The sequence below is a fragment of the Atheta coriaria genome, unplaced genomic scaffold (genome assembly GCF_025399875.1).
Source record: "Atheta coriaria isolate IRGN ID8LTWV9N9 unplaced genomic scaffold, Caltech_Dcor_3.1 hic_scaffold_13_pilon, whole genome shotgun sequence".
NCBI classification, from domain to species: Eukaryota; Metazoa; Arthropoda; class Insecta; order Coleoptera; family Staphylinidae; genus Dalotia; species Dalotia coriaria.
This window is the reverse complement of record NW_027045455.1, coordinates 25471-41111: the sequence shown is the minus strand read 5'-3', so window position 1 is coordinate 41111 and position 15641 is coordinate 25471. Positions and strand designations below refer to the sequence as shown.

The 15641-nt window shown below is 38.5% G+C and overlaps 2 protein-coding genes across 3 annotated transcripts; both read left to right on the top strand.

The window, feature by feature from the left end:
- Positions 1–8569: 8569 nt before the first annotated feature.
- LOC135801784 (zinc finger protein 106) lies at positions 8570–11159 on the top strand. 2 transcript variants are annotated; one of them, XM_065315302.1, is made up of 7 exons: positions 8571–9196; positions 9251–9387; positions 9627–9695; positions 9750–10064; positions 10129–10380; positions 10436–10630; positions 10689–11159. In XM_065315302.1, the coding sequence occupies exons 1-7, from the start codon at positions 8623–8625 to the stop codon at positions 10755–10757; spliced, it is 1611 nt and encodes a 536-aa protein (XP_065171374.1). In that variant the 5' UTR covers positions 8571–8622; the 3' UTR covers positions 10758–11159. The 2 variants fall into 2 exon arrangements, with proteins under 2 accessions (XP_065171372.1, XP_065171374.1); XM_065315300.1 differs by having other exon boundaries at positions 8570–9387.
- Positions 11160–12903: 1744 nt separating this feature from the next.
- On the top strand, positions 12904–15539 carry LOC135801860 (mitotic spindle assembly checkpoint protein MAD1-like). The gene is given in 4 exon segments (XM_065315379.1): positions 12904–13528; positions 13590–13943; positions 14003–14348; positions 14351–15539. Coding segments are annotated over 4 exon segments (2277 nt in total). The 5' UTR covers positions 12904–13081; the 3' UTR covers positions 15481–15539.
- The last annotated feature ends 102 nt before the right edge of the window (positions 15540–15641 follow it).

Below are 15641 nucleotides of genomic sequence, written 5' to 3'. Positions count from 1 at the left end.
ACAATCAAAGTATGCATCTAAAGATTTATTAGATAACTTAATAGCTGACTAAGAACAATTTGTGCCTAATAATGAACTAACTAATCCTCTGCATACAACGTAAGGTTTCTCTATCATAAGCGGTTCAATCTTGAAACATGAAAAAATAACCAAGGATTAAGCACAACGAATGAACTAAGAAGCAAAGGAGCAGCAGGCAAGATATAGAATAGAAGGGTCCCCTTCCTTTACTCCCGAAGTGGTGTGTGGTGTGGGCTTTTCTAAGATTGAAGATAAACCAAGACGGATTGTGGTAGCTGCCCAAGCTCGGCCTCTCGTCACTTTGATGTTTTATGCTTTGACCAGCGAACGACGTAATTCGCACAAGTCGCAAGACATCCTTTTCAATACCTATTTCCGGTTGGTTTACTATCTAGAAACAGTTCCTAATAGTCCTGTTAGTGTTAGGGGAAAGGGGGGCTAAGTGGGCCCCAAAAGCGAAAAAAAATGGAATTTGTTTACCTTTTTTCACTCGTTACACTATTTTTTACATCCTAGTTCAGTATTTAATATTAATAAGCCGTGTCTATCAAAATAAAAAAAAATTCAGAATATGGGGCAAAGTGGACCCCCACCCATAAAAATTTTGCTATTACCTTTGTATCAATTTTTTGCCTATATTATTTTCTTTTTTCATATCTTCCTTCGAATTTGTTGTGTATAAGTTGTTCTTGCAACTTCATCTTATTTATCCAAAATTTTAGGGGGCCCTCTTTGCCCCTCAATTTTTTAAGCCTCCTGAATTTCAGGGAGCCCACTTTGCCCCCAGGGGCCCACTTTGCCCCCCCTTCCCCTACTACCATCAATAGAAAATAAAATGGCTTCCTTTTTTAAAATTTATTCATGTATTCATAATTGTGGACAAATCGCCTTGTTAAGATTGCTGGTCGTTGAGAATAACTGCTCAGCTCGTTATCAGACAATGATGGTTGCTAAGATGACGATTAAGTTTATGAGCAATCGTATACGTCCCCGTTTTGCGGTGCGCTTTCGCGATATGTGATAACAACGAAGTGCTTTGCCTTCTCTGACGTCCTGAACCCAAGGATATGGAAGAGCACGCAAGTTTATTGCCCACGACTGTGGTTGCCAACAAAATCATATCTTTTCTCTTGGATACAGGGTGTTTAAATAAATTATTTATAAGTTTTTTGTATTTATTTATAAAAACGATTTTTAGGTTAAAAAAAGTGAAATTGCTCTAAAAATGTGGTTTTATTGAATATTTTTATTCTTTCCGCAGTGACCAGTAACCAGTTGGCAGTAGGTTAACACTAGGTTGGCAATAAGATTGACCATTTTGGCATGAAAGCAATTTGAAGATGAGCATAGTCTCCGAGTCGCGTAACGACTCGCGCGCGGTCCCAAAACTTGTGCCAACCCGGAATACGAGGAAAACCGCTATAAAACGTCTCCGCCGGTTGAGATTGCCAACGCTTTCCCACACGAACTTTGCAATGGGAAGAATACTCGACGCGATTATGACTGTGAATGTCCTTCGAGTTTGCATCAAGTTAATCCAAGTTGAAATCTCTTTGCAGGCGGATACGGAGTCGTCATTGGAGTTGTCGTAAACGAACAAAGATATAGGAAGAAGACCCCGGCGAGCCAAGCGGCCATGAATAAATTACCGGCAATAACACGACGCTGCCACTAGGACCCAGGAGTCTTGTAGATTAGCGAGAAGCATGCCGTGCATCCTCGGGGAGCACTTCGACGGTTTCCTACCGCGTCGACTCGCGCATCTTATGCAACCTCCCTTACGCTTAATTGCTTCGCATCAGCTAAACTTGAAGTTTCAAATATTAGTCATAAATTCACCGCTCAAGTTTTTATTTTTATATCTTCTCATTGATTTGTGTAGTAATATAACATAGGAACTTGATATTTATATCCTACACTTGTTGGAGCGATTTCAACTATGCACGTCAAGTGGTCTCAGATCGGAACAACTATGTAGTGAATAATTTCGATCATAACTTTGTTCGGAGGGAAAGTTTCTAGATTCTCGCAGTTAGCAATGCTCGATTCGTGTGCACAAGCGTCGCGTCGCCGGTCCGAATAGCGCGACCCCTCTGGCCACTTATCACCGGCTACCGGAGAGTATGCTGGGACGTCTTAAACTCGACGCTGGACTCGGCGCCCTTGCGTCTTTACTTCCACTCCTCGCGTTCCATCATCACTGCCCTTCGCCGGCGACCGATATTAATATCATAATTACAATATTACTCGAGGGCCGCTGCTACGCCGCCACATCGAGTATCGTGACTTAATAGAAGCGCAATCGATTTGAACAACCACCAGACTTGAGGGTGGGAATGGGGAAGCCAAGACGATACACATGACTTGTTAGCTATTATTAAGGGTTATTAATATTGGTTTTTTACTTTAAAAAATTTAAATTCTGTATTTATCAACTTTTTAAGTTAGGTTAGGTTAATTTGGACCAAAAACAAATATCATTTTGTTGGTAAGCCTTGTGAGTTATTTTTCCGCTCCTTAATTTTTATTGACAGTTTATACCTATGTGGCTCTATAAATCAAAAAATATAAAAATGGTCCAAATATGGCTACTTTTTTTATATTTTTTGATGAGATTAGGTTATGTTAACTTAACCTAATAACCATAATACTTAATTTATATTTATTTTTAAATTAACTGCTTTAAAAATGTTGTTTGGTAAGTTTTAAGTGTGTAGGGGGAAGTCCCGTAACGCCGGACGGCACCTAGCACCGGACACTCGTACTATTTAAGCTAGTTTAAATCTTTTCATTTCAAAAAACAAGTGAAAGGGGTGCGGGGGGCACACAGGTACAGGATCACTCGTCGTGGCTCGCCAGAAACGCACACGGCCACGGCGGGAGCAGCCGTTTGCTGTTTCAGGCGCAAAATCACGACGTCACCTAAATATCAATGTAATTAATTCTAGTATATTTATGCATTTACATTTGAGTGGTATTCAAAGATACAAGTAGTACTTGATTGTTATCCGTAAAATGGTAGAATATTATTAGATTTTTTAAACAATTTTAGTAGGTACCACCAAATGAACGAAAATGTCTGTCCCTTAGCACCGGACACTAAGTTGTCCCTTAGCGCCGGACAGTAAACATATTGATATTTCTTGTGAGAGAGAGAGAGTGAGGAGATGGCTATGTTGCAGTCAATGCATACATTTAGTAAATGTATACATTTACTAGTCAATGCATACATTCGCTAAAATTCGTAGTTAAAGTATTTATTGTAACTGAAATGAACACATTAGCTAGTGGATGTATGCATTCACGGGCTGCTTCTAGTCAGTGTGTTAAATCCGTTGATTAAATCGTTAAATTCTATCACCCCACCCCCCACCGCCCCATAAATAATACCAAACAAGGTAGCCTACCTAACCATATGACATATTTGAAATGTCCGGTGAGAGGGGTATGGCACAAATATGTGTCCGGTACTAGGTGCCACTTTTTAAAACTATACTTTTTATTACCAAAGTTTGATTGATAGTATTAATTATTTTTTAACAGAGGTTGCATTTTTGTTATTTTAATTTGATTTCTAACTTTGTTATCTACTATATGTCATAATTTAATTAACATTTCTTCAAATATTTTTTGATTTATTTATAAATAACCTTAGGTGTCCGCCACTAGGGGACTTCCCCCTACCTTGTATTAATTCACAACAAAATGAGTAATTTACTGAAATCTGTTTGTTTTAGGTGTTGTAGACGATAAGTGGAAGCAGGACTACGTGAGTGACTGAGAATAACTTGTGATCTTATGTTAATTATTGCCTTGTGGCTGGTGGCAGCGAGTGGCGGTCTTCTCGCGATAATAACCGGTAAAAGGTAGCTACATCCCAAGACCCACGTCCTCCTCGCTCGGGCATCAACAACACAACTAACTTCAGAACGGCCGCGAGCTAATGATAAGAAACAACGCCAACATCCTTGTCCTGTGTCTGTATCTTGTATGCCACAAACACAACAGTATATAATACTAATATTAATCTCTAAATATAGGTAGACTACAATAATTTTTACTACTGTGATGTTTAACACTAAATCTAGAAATAATCTATTAGAGAAAAATCATGTTAACATTTTATTTTTATTTATAAAATGTTTGTGTTATATTTATTATTCGTTTGTTATTAGTGATTATGTGTTCTTAAATAAACGTAGAATCCTTTTCACACACGCAATACGAAAATCCCTATTTGTATTTTGGCAATTAACCAATGGTCTGTGAGAGCATTTAATCAATTCCTAAGATGAACGATATAATTGTTTCCTGGCTATGAAGATGGAAGAACATTTAGCTTCTTGCTGTAATATGCTTCTTGTGATCCCCGACAACGGAGTGGTACTCCTTCTTTGGGTTATCCCTTGGAATTAATCATCTCGATAGTTTTGCACAACCGCTTCTCCCGCACGATGAAAGCATATTATTTGTCTTAATTAAAGCACCACGTTTTTGATTTATGACCTTTAGTATTCTGTATGTTATGTTTACTTTATTGGATGTTTTTCTTTACTAATAAAAACAATAAAAACAACTTGATATATCGCAGTGTAAATAAAGTATTAGTAAACTATTAGAATTGAGTACTTAATTAACATGTCGTAATTTTTAACAAAACAGATAATTTTGAACAATATTTCCCCAAGTTTTATATATTAAATGTTTATTTAATAAAACTAAATATATAAGCAATAAGATTTGATTTGGTTTTATTAAGTTGTCGTAAATAAATAAATAATAACATTGGAATATAGTTATTTAAAGATAATTTCAAAATATGCATTGATATACTGATAATATTCAAACACTGATATGTAAACTGTGCGCTTGTGAGAAACAATCGACATCATTTTATCACTAAAAATATTTATTTCAATACCTATAGCGCCATCTACTGAGCATCATGTATACTTATACTCCGATATGGACGCAAATTCTCTTTCCCTCTGCTGTTCGTAAGTCTAACCAACGTGTCGTAGTAATCTCCAGTTAGTTTTGGTTCAATGAGCTCAATACAGCAGGCGTACCACTTTTCCACACCACGAGTACCACTAGTTTATGAAAAGTACTGTGATCAGGGCAAGCCCAAGGACAAACCTTGTGATAGACAGACAAAGATTTAAAAGTCCCGCTCGTTCTAACACACGAAACACCGATATCGCGCAGGCTCTGCATGCAAGGAAGACGCGATTTCGTATGTATCGCTTTCTCCGCTTATCTAACGCACACTCGGATGTTGTATTTCTCTCGGCATGCACTGCGACCGGGAGTGAAGGTGGTTATCGTATTTAGTGATGATGAGGATGATATTCTATCTCTCGCGTGATATAAAATAAATCGAGGAATAAGTGAGACTGCTTGAACTTCGATAAATCTAATGTGCAACAGTGATTGCATTTGGTATACGCGTCGTTTTTGTTTTTAAATTTAACGGTAAGTTCATCGGCAAATTGGTTTCTAGCGCACAGGATGCTCTCGTTAGGTTATAGTCAACTCGCCTTTATTATTTACCTTTAAACCTGACTTCTTCTAGAAACATTCAGCATTTGATAAATTAACGATTATATCACGTGTTTTGCAGATACTCGATAGATTTTGATTTTGTTTCAACGTTTGCAAGAAGTAAATTGCATAATGGGATAAACAAAGTAGCAGAGCTTGATAAATCAATCCAATCAGTGGAAATCTAAATGTAAATATTGAGGTTTCATGTAGTGTTTATAGCGTTTTATAATAATGGAAGTGCATTGCTTGTATGGATTATTCTAGGTGGTAAGTTGTGCTTGGAAATTGCTTTTGTGATTTGTTGTTGTTGATGCATTTTTGTAGCTTCTCAGCTGAAAATACCAAACATAACCTCTAAATTATTTAACAACCTCCTAAAGATGAACAGGGACGATCCACGACATCATCAGGGACAATATCGTGGCCACCATCAAAACAGACGGTATAATCGCGGCGAGCGTGAGGGTTCGTTTAAATCACATTATGAATCAGGTTCCTGGTTAGAGAATCAAAAGAGGTAATTTTCTGTCATTTATTATTTCTTTATTCAAATGAAAACTCTTCATATTATAAATTGTATTAGATACTCTTTAGTTATTTATATTTTAAGTTACCTAGAAAATAATTTATTGATAGAAAACCATTGTTCCAAAGAAGCGCTGCTGGTTGGCACAAGACGACACATATCCGAGACTGGAACAAGCCCCGGCGCCCATTAGGGCAATCTCAGGAGTTGCCGCCAGGCGCATTGCCAAAACCCGTACCACCGCCGCCCACAAAGCCCCTGCCTACCACTGAAGAGTTGTTCCAGGAGAAGATCAAACAAACATCTGGCTCTTTACTGAAACAAATGGAGGAATGTCCCGACGCTGAGCTGGTCCTTCCTTCGCGAAATTCAATGGATTGCCAAATGAAAGAGGACACCAATGAAAACATCCTCCCGGCGATCAGCTATCTTCAGGCGGAAGCGGATGCAACGGCCGCTGAGCTCAGCGCAAGTAAGAAGAAAGCGAAGAAAGCCGCGCTGCACGCTCAGCAAGAAAGGGTTCGTGAGATTGTTCAAATTGTTCGACAATTGAAGCGACAGGAGAGGCTCAAGGTATCGCGTGACATTAGGGATATGCATAATAAGACGCGGAATATTGACGAGTGTGATAATATCAATGCCCTTGTACCTGATATATCTGTTCAGCTAAACGTGCTGCCTGATGAATGTATTGCAATAATATCGAGCATTTTAAACAGTGATTTGGAACCGCTGCCAGAGCCTACGGATGCTCCCGTAATCATCCAGGATTCGAGTTTTAATGTAGATAATTCGAATTCAGGTGGAAACGAGTTTTACGATCCGTTTGAGTATGACATTTGCGACAATAGTTCACAAGAATCAAGTCGTTTTGATGCTGTACAAGAGCCACCACATCATGCCTTGCACACCTATCCCGAATCTAATACACGAGAAAACAACTTTGACGATGACTCTCGGTCTCCAACTAGTGTTGATATAAAGCCGGAACCCGAGTACATTCGGACGTATAAATATCACATCAAACCTGGTCGCGCGGAATCGCGTGGACCAAACAAATTTAAATTGAAGCGCGATCTTTCGAACGACAACGGACATAGCTTTAATAATACGCGAACGACACCACAGCCAGTGCCGCATCCAACACACTCGACCCGACCTTACAACCAACGTAGCCAGCGAAGTCCAACACGCGAAAGCAAACATTTTCGTTCACAAGTGAAGCGTCATGAAAAAACACCTCCACCTCTAATTATTGGCCCGCAAATTGCATCGGTGCCGCAACGATCACCATCTCCTACTTTTGACAATCCACACAATGAATCTCGTAAAATTCGAGTTATTAAAGAAGCGCACGAAGTTTTTAATCGCACTGTGCACACATCTAAACCCGTAGAAGGTGATACAAATGAAAGACATGCGGTACCTAACAATGACAAAACTGTAAATGAGGTCTCTAAGACTGATGTAAATGGTATCAGTGAAGAAAATGACATATTATTTCGAGAAAAGTTTGATCTTGGTAGTTCAGATGAAGACGACTGGAATAGAAATTTAATTCTTAAATCGAAAGAGCGTGTTTTAAGGGAGATTGCTGAGGAGGAAGCTAAAGTTTTAAGATTAGCTTTGAAAAATGCAGAGGCTAAAACTCAATCTAATGTACATAATGGATTCATTGAATCTAACACAAGGGATAGCGTTCGTAGCATGGAAGAGGAGCGTGTGCAGATGGAAACGGAACCCGTAAAAACTCCGACGCTGCCTTTGCAAACACATGTACAATGTACTGAGGAGGAATTAGATTACGATCCGCGTTTCTCAGATAGTGAAGAGGAAAGAATCCAGGTAGAATGTACTGAACAAATTGTTGACGACTCAACTAGAGAAGTAGTAGAATCAATAACTGAAAAGAGTGATACGAATTTGCCGGAATCCCCAAAGGACAAGGCCGTGACGAAACCTGATGGTACCCCTGTCATTGTACTGGAAGCGACAAGCAAACCTGGGACCTACAAAGCCAAGCAGGGTAAGTTGGTCAATGAGCACATGTACTGTAAAAATGTTACATCAACTGAGGATGCTTCAGAGAATCAACTCGATAAAAGCAAACCAAATGAGGTGTCCGAGGGGATTCAAACAGAAGACTTGCCTGTCACGACGGTTGCAGATGGCGGCGAAAAATCCACCGCGGTTGTTTCGAAGCCAGACACATCTCATTCACACAAAGAGAAACATAAACGCAGCCGAAGTAAATCGTCATCTAGCACAAAACACGCGAAAACATCAAGCACTTCTAGGTCCAAATCAAAATCTGATAAAACATCTTTGCCCAAGTCCAAATCACACACGGATAGCGCATCATCGGCCAGCACGTTTAGTACTTCCAAAAAGAATACCATCGAACAAGCGATAACATCAGCTCATGAAGAGAAAGATAAGACGATTTTAGGTAGGTTACGAGCACGATATCAAAGGTACAAGAAGCACTCGCGGGCTGTCATTTCAAAATTGGAAAACATCGATAGGAAATGAGAAAGTTGCTGGACGAACGTCGCAATATTTACAAAGAGTTTCATGCATTTGTCTCAACTTCCGAGAGCGAAGAAGACATGCCTCATGGCGAAGAGCACGCGAAAAGAAGACTTTCAGAAACTGGTACCTCACAAAACTCACCATCGCAGCACTCCAGTGACAATCCCAGCAAGAAGAAACCCGTGAAGTACATAATAATTTCTGAAGGTGATTCGACGCCTTCGAAGCACTTGAATCCGGTGCTGAATTCCGATACGCCTAATGAGCTAGTTCTAACGCAAGTGCTTCATGATAATCCGGAAGACATTCCGAATCCAGACTCGCCGCCAAACTTCCTCATGCCCTCAATGGATGTGGACATATTCTCGATGTTCTCCGAGCCACAGAACAAGCCACCGTTTAACGAACCCGTAGTTGCTCAAGAGGCAGAAGAAGAGCAATTGGGCGAAGATTCTGACTCAGTGCCCGAAGCTGGAACGACAGAAATGCAAATCGACCTTGGCGGCGTCATGAACATCTCGCAAACAATGCCGACTGATTTTCTGGAACCCAGTGATAATGAATGCATGGGTGAGTCCCCAGTGAAGAACCCGCATGTTAAATTGATTAAATATGATATTGAAGGCTTACAACGTATGAAGAGAGATATATCGCACAAATCTGCAGACTCGTTTCTACCCTTTTGCAATAACAACGTGAAAATTGAGGAGTCCGATGTTGGCACCATGGAAGTCGAGGTCAATAGCGAGTATGGCAATGAGGTGGGTCGTGCGTAATTTCTACAACGTGTTTCATACGCCGTGAGTTTTTGTACGACAGTTACGTATTTTGTACATAAACTAATTTTTTTATTCCCCAACACTTTTTAGAATATTCAATAAATGTTTTTGTTTTCCACAAGTTTTAAATGTTTGATTTCGCGTTCAAAATATCTGTCGTACAAATAGTCGCGTATTGATTTCCGGCGTAGAAATTTGTTGCATACGTTGGAAGATTACAGGTAAATACCGAGGCTTCCGATGGTGTTGTTGACTACATCGGATGGAAGGATTCCATTTTAGTTATTAAGGTGGGTCACATTGCCTATGATGATTGCAAATATCTCAAATGATGTTGATTGCAGATTGTTAAAGATTTGATTGTGGCTGGAAATGATAAAGGAAAACTTTTCCTTTTTGACACGAAGTCGGCGTTTCCAATATTCACCGAGACAATATGTCTCAATGAAGCGATCACTGCGATGGACGTTTATGAAAATGGCAGTAACACTCGACTTTTCATCGGATCTCAGAATCAGAACTTGTATGTGTATGACATCGGGGACAGAAGGTTGTTACGGGTTATTAGCGTGGGCACTCCTATTCAGTGCCTTGAGTTGATGTGGATGAGCCTGTTTATAGGATCTTCGAAAGGCGAACTAATCAGGTTCAGCTTGGCGGTATGTTAATTATTTAAATATAAATACTCTTTTCGAACAATTTGTACGTTTTGTTTAATTTTAGAATGGCAGAATTACGGCTCCAGAGAAAATATCTGAGAGCGCCGTGCTTGCAATCAAAGGGAGCATGGATGGATCTCGTCGCGTGCTCGTGGTGGCGTTGCGCAATGCTCCAATTAGTATACGTGATGCGTCTTCTTGTCTTGAATTGCGTACAATCGGGGAAGACCTCTATTCCGTGTATTCAATTGTGCTTTTCCACAATCGAGTATATTGTGGTACTAGTCATGACGATGTTTTAGTTTATAATTTTCACGTGAGTTCCTATGAAATTTGTCTGATGTTGTTGGATCTGAAATGTTTTGATTTAGGATGGTCAGCTTTTGCTCAAACACGGCGAGAGCAGAGGCAGTGGAATTGTCAATATGATAATCGTGCGAAATGTGCTTTTCGTAGCCTGCTACAATGGTAAAATTTGCATCTACAACACGACTGATAATTCGTTTATTACCTCGATGACAGCACCATCCGGGCTATTATTGAGCATGGCCATCGTTAACAAAAAAGTAAATATTCTATAGCTCGGGCGCATGTGAAGTTATTAACCATTTGTTTATTTTCTAGCTGATTGCAGGAACCAAACAAAATTTCCAATGTATGCCACTGCCCGAATCAGTTGCGAGTTTGCTCTGAGAGGTGGGCCGCCGGCGTATTACTTTCGACTGCAAACAAAAGTATTTTCTAGTTTTACATTAAGTAGACTTTTCAAAATGTCTAGGGCGCTCCTGACAAATGTGCCTTAAGAATGAGAATTATATTTCTTTTTTTCCTTGTTACCACAGCGGTTGGTATGATAATTTGTAATTATTTACGCTCTACCGATTTGGGTTTTTGTTTCTCACTGCACAGAATTCGTTTCTTTGTTGATTGTAAATAAAAGAATTGTTTAATGAAAATCGAATTTAAGATGCGTATATGTGTACTTTGTTTTAAATGAATGCACGTGCGATACAATGTGGAACGGCACGGCATGTTCTCATTATCAAGTTGTTTCTTATTTTTGTAATAAAAAGACACTCACAAAATCACAAAAAACGTATCACTCCTCATTTTAATATTCCCAGGGCCTTTAGTTTTGTAATTACCGTTTGAAAACACTCTGTATCTTTCTAATGAGGAGTTCATAGCTTCAAAATGTTTAAAAATTGTCGTGGAAGGCACTTTTTTACAACTTTGATACCTTTCTGATTCATGGGTTCCTGAAATTAGATAAGATTCGCAAATAGTAGCAGTGTTATGGGTTCAGGGGTCTTTCATGTAAGTAATACCCGCGCCCGATGTCGCTTAACTTCGGTGATCGCAGGAAAGCCATGCTGTTCGAACTAGTCTTGCTATTTAAAAGGAAGGCTATAAATGATCGGAAGGGATACATGTAAAATAAACAATGCATAAATATTATAAAGGGATTCCGGCACACGAAAAGCATCTTCAACAACTTGCTAAGAAATTTCTTTCAACGTACAATATAAAAACGATTAAGCATATGCGTATAAGAGATAATTTGATAAAAGAGATAATAATTAAAGGCCTTGAGTTTTTGAGTTATTCTATGACATGAGATGTATTTATTAAATTGTTTTGTAATTTATATGGATTTTTACAATTTTGTATGAGTTTTACATGTTTCGCCCTGTGGGCATCGTCAGAAACTGATTTAAAATTTTTGTGTTTTAGGGTGTTCTGAGTGTCAAGTGTTTTTGTGTTGTGTTAATGAGTGTTATCGTGGGTTGTAGGTATGTGGAGTTTTTTGAGGGGTTTGAAGATAGTGTCGTGTATTGAGTTTATTTGTTCGTTTAAGAGTGTGTGTTTGATTTTGTGCTTGTAAATTTGAATATTTTCTTTTATGTTTAGGTATTTGTCATTAGAGGTTTTTAATATGGTTAGTATGTTTTCTATTGTGTTGTGTTGGTGGCTGTGTTTTAAGATGTGTTTTGCGTAGTGTGAGTGGTATGTGTGTGGATTTTTTATTGCGTTGGTGTGTTCGTTATATCTTATTAGCATGTTTCTATTTGTTTTTCCTATGTATATTTCTTGACAAGTGTGGCATGTGAGTTTGTATATTCCACTATTTTTGTATGTGTTTGTACTATGTATTTGTTGTGTGTGTTTGTAGTTTGTTGATGAGTTTTTGTTTGGTTTTGTATGCTATTTTGTGGTTTTTAAATATATTTGATATGTTATATGTGTCTGTGTCTATGTAGTGGAATGTGTGGAATTTATTGGGTGTGTTTGTGTTGTTAATTGTTATGTTTGTGTTGTTTTTTGTTGTTGATTTGTTGTGTTTTTGTTTTTTGATTTTGTTGTAAATTTTGTTTATGTGTGTTTGTGTGTATCCATTTTCTATTCCTATTTTTATTATTTTATTGTATTCATTGTTGTAATTTGTATTGTCTAAAGGTGTGTTTATTAATCGGTTGAAGCTAAATCTGAAGTATGCGTTTTTGTGTTGTTGTGGATGATGTGATGTAGCGTGAATTATGTTGTTAGTGTCTGTAGGTTTTCTGTAAATGTTAAAGTTGAACACTGTTCATATAAATCACAAAACAATTTAATAAATACATCTTATAAACATGGACTACGTATTCAAATTAGAAAATAATAAAATATAATATAATATCCTATGACAGTAAACATGCCCCAGCTTTCAAAGGGTACAAAATAAATTATACATAAAATAATTATGTGTGTAAGAGAAGCACGTTCAAACTCCGAGCTTTGAACACGCGTCTGCGCATACCGTAGTCCGACCTACGTTGTTAGCTCGGTTTTGTTTCCCGACGCGCCATTCGTGTTATGGTACTGTGCGTGGTACTGAGTTAGGTGTGCAGTGGCGTGGTTATGTTTGCCTCGGTATTTCTCTTAATTCGACACAACTTGATATGAAATAAGCGTTGTGTTTCATTGTTTAACATTAACTTGAATTTATCGATTAGATATTACTAATTTAGTAATTCAAAATGTCCAACAACGACGGACCGGCTTTCAATGACACTATTTTGCGGATTGTAAATAATTACAAAAAGGGCTCCGTTCGCGAGCGTATATTTGATTACAATACGCCGAAAAAACGATCATCAAGCCCCACATCCAGCACTAGCTCAAGCGAAATCAACTCGGCAGTGAAGAAGTTTAAAGCAGACAATCAGATTGTATGTGCGGGCTCACCACGCGAGTTTCGTCGCCTTAAATGTGAACTTATTGAAAGTCGCAACTATGCAAAAGAATTGGAGAATCAGCTTACACATTTGCGTGCAATAAAACGCGAAGAGCAAATTGATTTCGAGCGTGAGACTAAACGATGGAAGGCACAGGCTGAAAGGGATAGAAAAACTATTGGAGAACTAGAAACTAAGCTCGATGACTTCAGAAGGAGAGAACTAGCTTGCAAGACTGAATTAAATGAAGTAGGTTTAAATCTACTGTTGAAATATATGTGATGTATTTTATATTTTTATTATTTTGTAGGCTAAAGCACAATTTGCTAGGACTAAGGCAAGTATGGAAATGAAACTTCATACATTGGATGTACAATTCACCAACTTGAAAGAAGAAGTGCATGATCAAAGCACTGATGAAAACACCAAGATAATTCAGTTGGACAGGCAGAATGAGGAACTGCAAATCATGTACAAAGCAGCAAAAGAAGATACTGAAGCACATAAAAAGTTTGTTGATGAATTAACATTAAAGTTAAAAGCCAAAACCAACTGTGAAAATGAATTAGAAATCAAAACCCAGGCTTTGAACAAAGCTTTACAACAAATACAGAAGATGGAGTTCAACAAGGAGTCATATTTGGAATATCAGCAGCAAGCTAAGGTATGTTTTAAACAGTTGCTCAGATTTTAGTTTGATCATTATTGCACCTATTGTTTTAGAATCAACAACAGAAACTCACAAACTACGAATCATTAGAGCGCGAAAATGCGCAACTTCGAGAAGAAAACTCCAGTCTTAAACAAGATGTTCATCATAAACTGCTCCTAGAAGAAGAAGTACATGACATCAAAGGTCGCCTACTGAAATATAAAGAATTAGATAAAACATTGAATACTCTGATGGTGTCAAACGCTCAGAACGAAATGCACCTTGAAGAGTTCCGGACGTTGGCTAGAAGCATCTGCGAAACGTCCAATTCTGATACAACGCTTCCACGACTGCTGAGAACCGCTGTGGAACGTCTTCAGCATCAAGAAATCACACTGACTTCTGATAAAATTCAATTGATTCTGCTCTGTCGACCGCCATGCATGAGGCCAAGGTGGCGAAAGACGAATTAGACAAATGTCGTTCTCACATTTTGACTTTGGATAAAGATACAAAGCAAGCCAAGGCTCAAATGATTCGAATGCAAAGAAAGCTGCAACTTGTAACCGGTGAACGCGACAGTTATCGAAAACAGTTGGATTCGTACGAAAAGGATTTGACAATTTGTATTAATCCAGCGAGTTTAGCAAATCCAGGCGCAGCGCAGATTGAAAGTCAATTTGAACGAATTAAAAATCTCGAGCGCACTGTTGATGAGTATCGCGATATGGTACATAAACTGGAGAGTGATCTGAAAAGCGTTGAGGGATATTCTACGGATAATATTCCTATTCGCGCTGAGAAACTGGCACGATTGCAGAGCGAAGTTGCCAAATTGAAAGCCGACAATGATTTATTGCGTCAACGCAAAGATAAGTTAGAGATACAGTTGGAGGGATTTCTAGTTGGAGAAGATGTGGCCTATGGTCGAATTGTACACAACAGCAACAATCCTTTGTCGAACATTATAAAACAACGTGAGCAAGAAAAGCAGCGTCTTGAAGAAGATGTAATTAGCTTAAAGCGCAAAATCAAAAAAATGGAAGACGGTCTAGAAGCATCTCGTCTGGGCGATATCACCATCGATCATCGAGAGGTGCAAAACTTGAAGGAGAAGCTTGCCGCAGCTGAGAACAACGTGGTGCGATTAAAGGAGTACTTCAAGAAGGCAGTGCAGGACATGCGTGATGTCACGTACTTGTTATTCGGATACAAAGTTGACATGAATCAATCACAATACACGATTACCAGCATGTACGCTGAGAAGACAGAGGACGTGCTCAGTTTTCATCTAAGCAAAGAAGGTGCTTTCAACTTAATGGAGAATGAGTACAGTTCCAGTCTGGAAGAGATGGTAGATCTGCATTTGCGACAACAACGATCAATTCCGGTGTTTCTAAGTTCATTGACTTTGGATTTATATAATACGCAGACTATGACAAAAGCATACGATATTCAGGAGGACGATGACGTCGAAGACGATGAGGATGAAGAGGAAGAAGAGGAGGACGATGACGTAGAAGATGATAACACTGAGGAGGAAGATTAGAGGAAGTATTTAGTTTATATTCATGTAAAGTTCTATGTTTAATAAAATTATGTCTTATACGATCATGTTTAATCATTTAATCCCTTTAAAATTGTCAGTTTTATAAAAATTTGTAAACATGATGTGGAAAACATCCTGTATCTCGTAAACTACTTGACTTT

Excerpts from the sequence above, each read along its gene's own strand:
- LOC135801784 (XM_065315300.1), top strand. The coding sequence starts at position 8,623 with ATGAGAAAGTTGCTGGACGAACGTCGCAATATTTACAAAGAGTTTCAT. Across the intron at positions 9,388-9,626 it reads ATAGCGAGTATGGCAATGAG|GTAAATACCGAGGCTTCCGA; the intron begins GTGGGTCGTGCG and ends GGAAGATTACAG. Across the intron at positions 9,696-9,749 it reads ATTCCATTTTAGTTATTAAG|ATTGTTAAAGATTTGATTGT; the intron begins GTGGGTCACATT and ends TGTTGATTGCAG.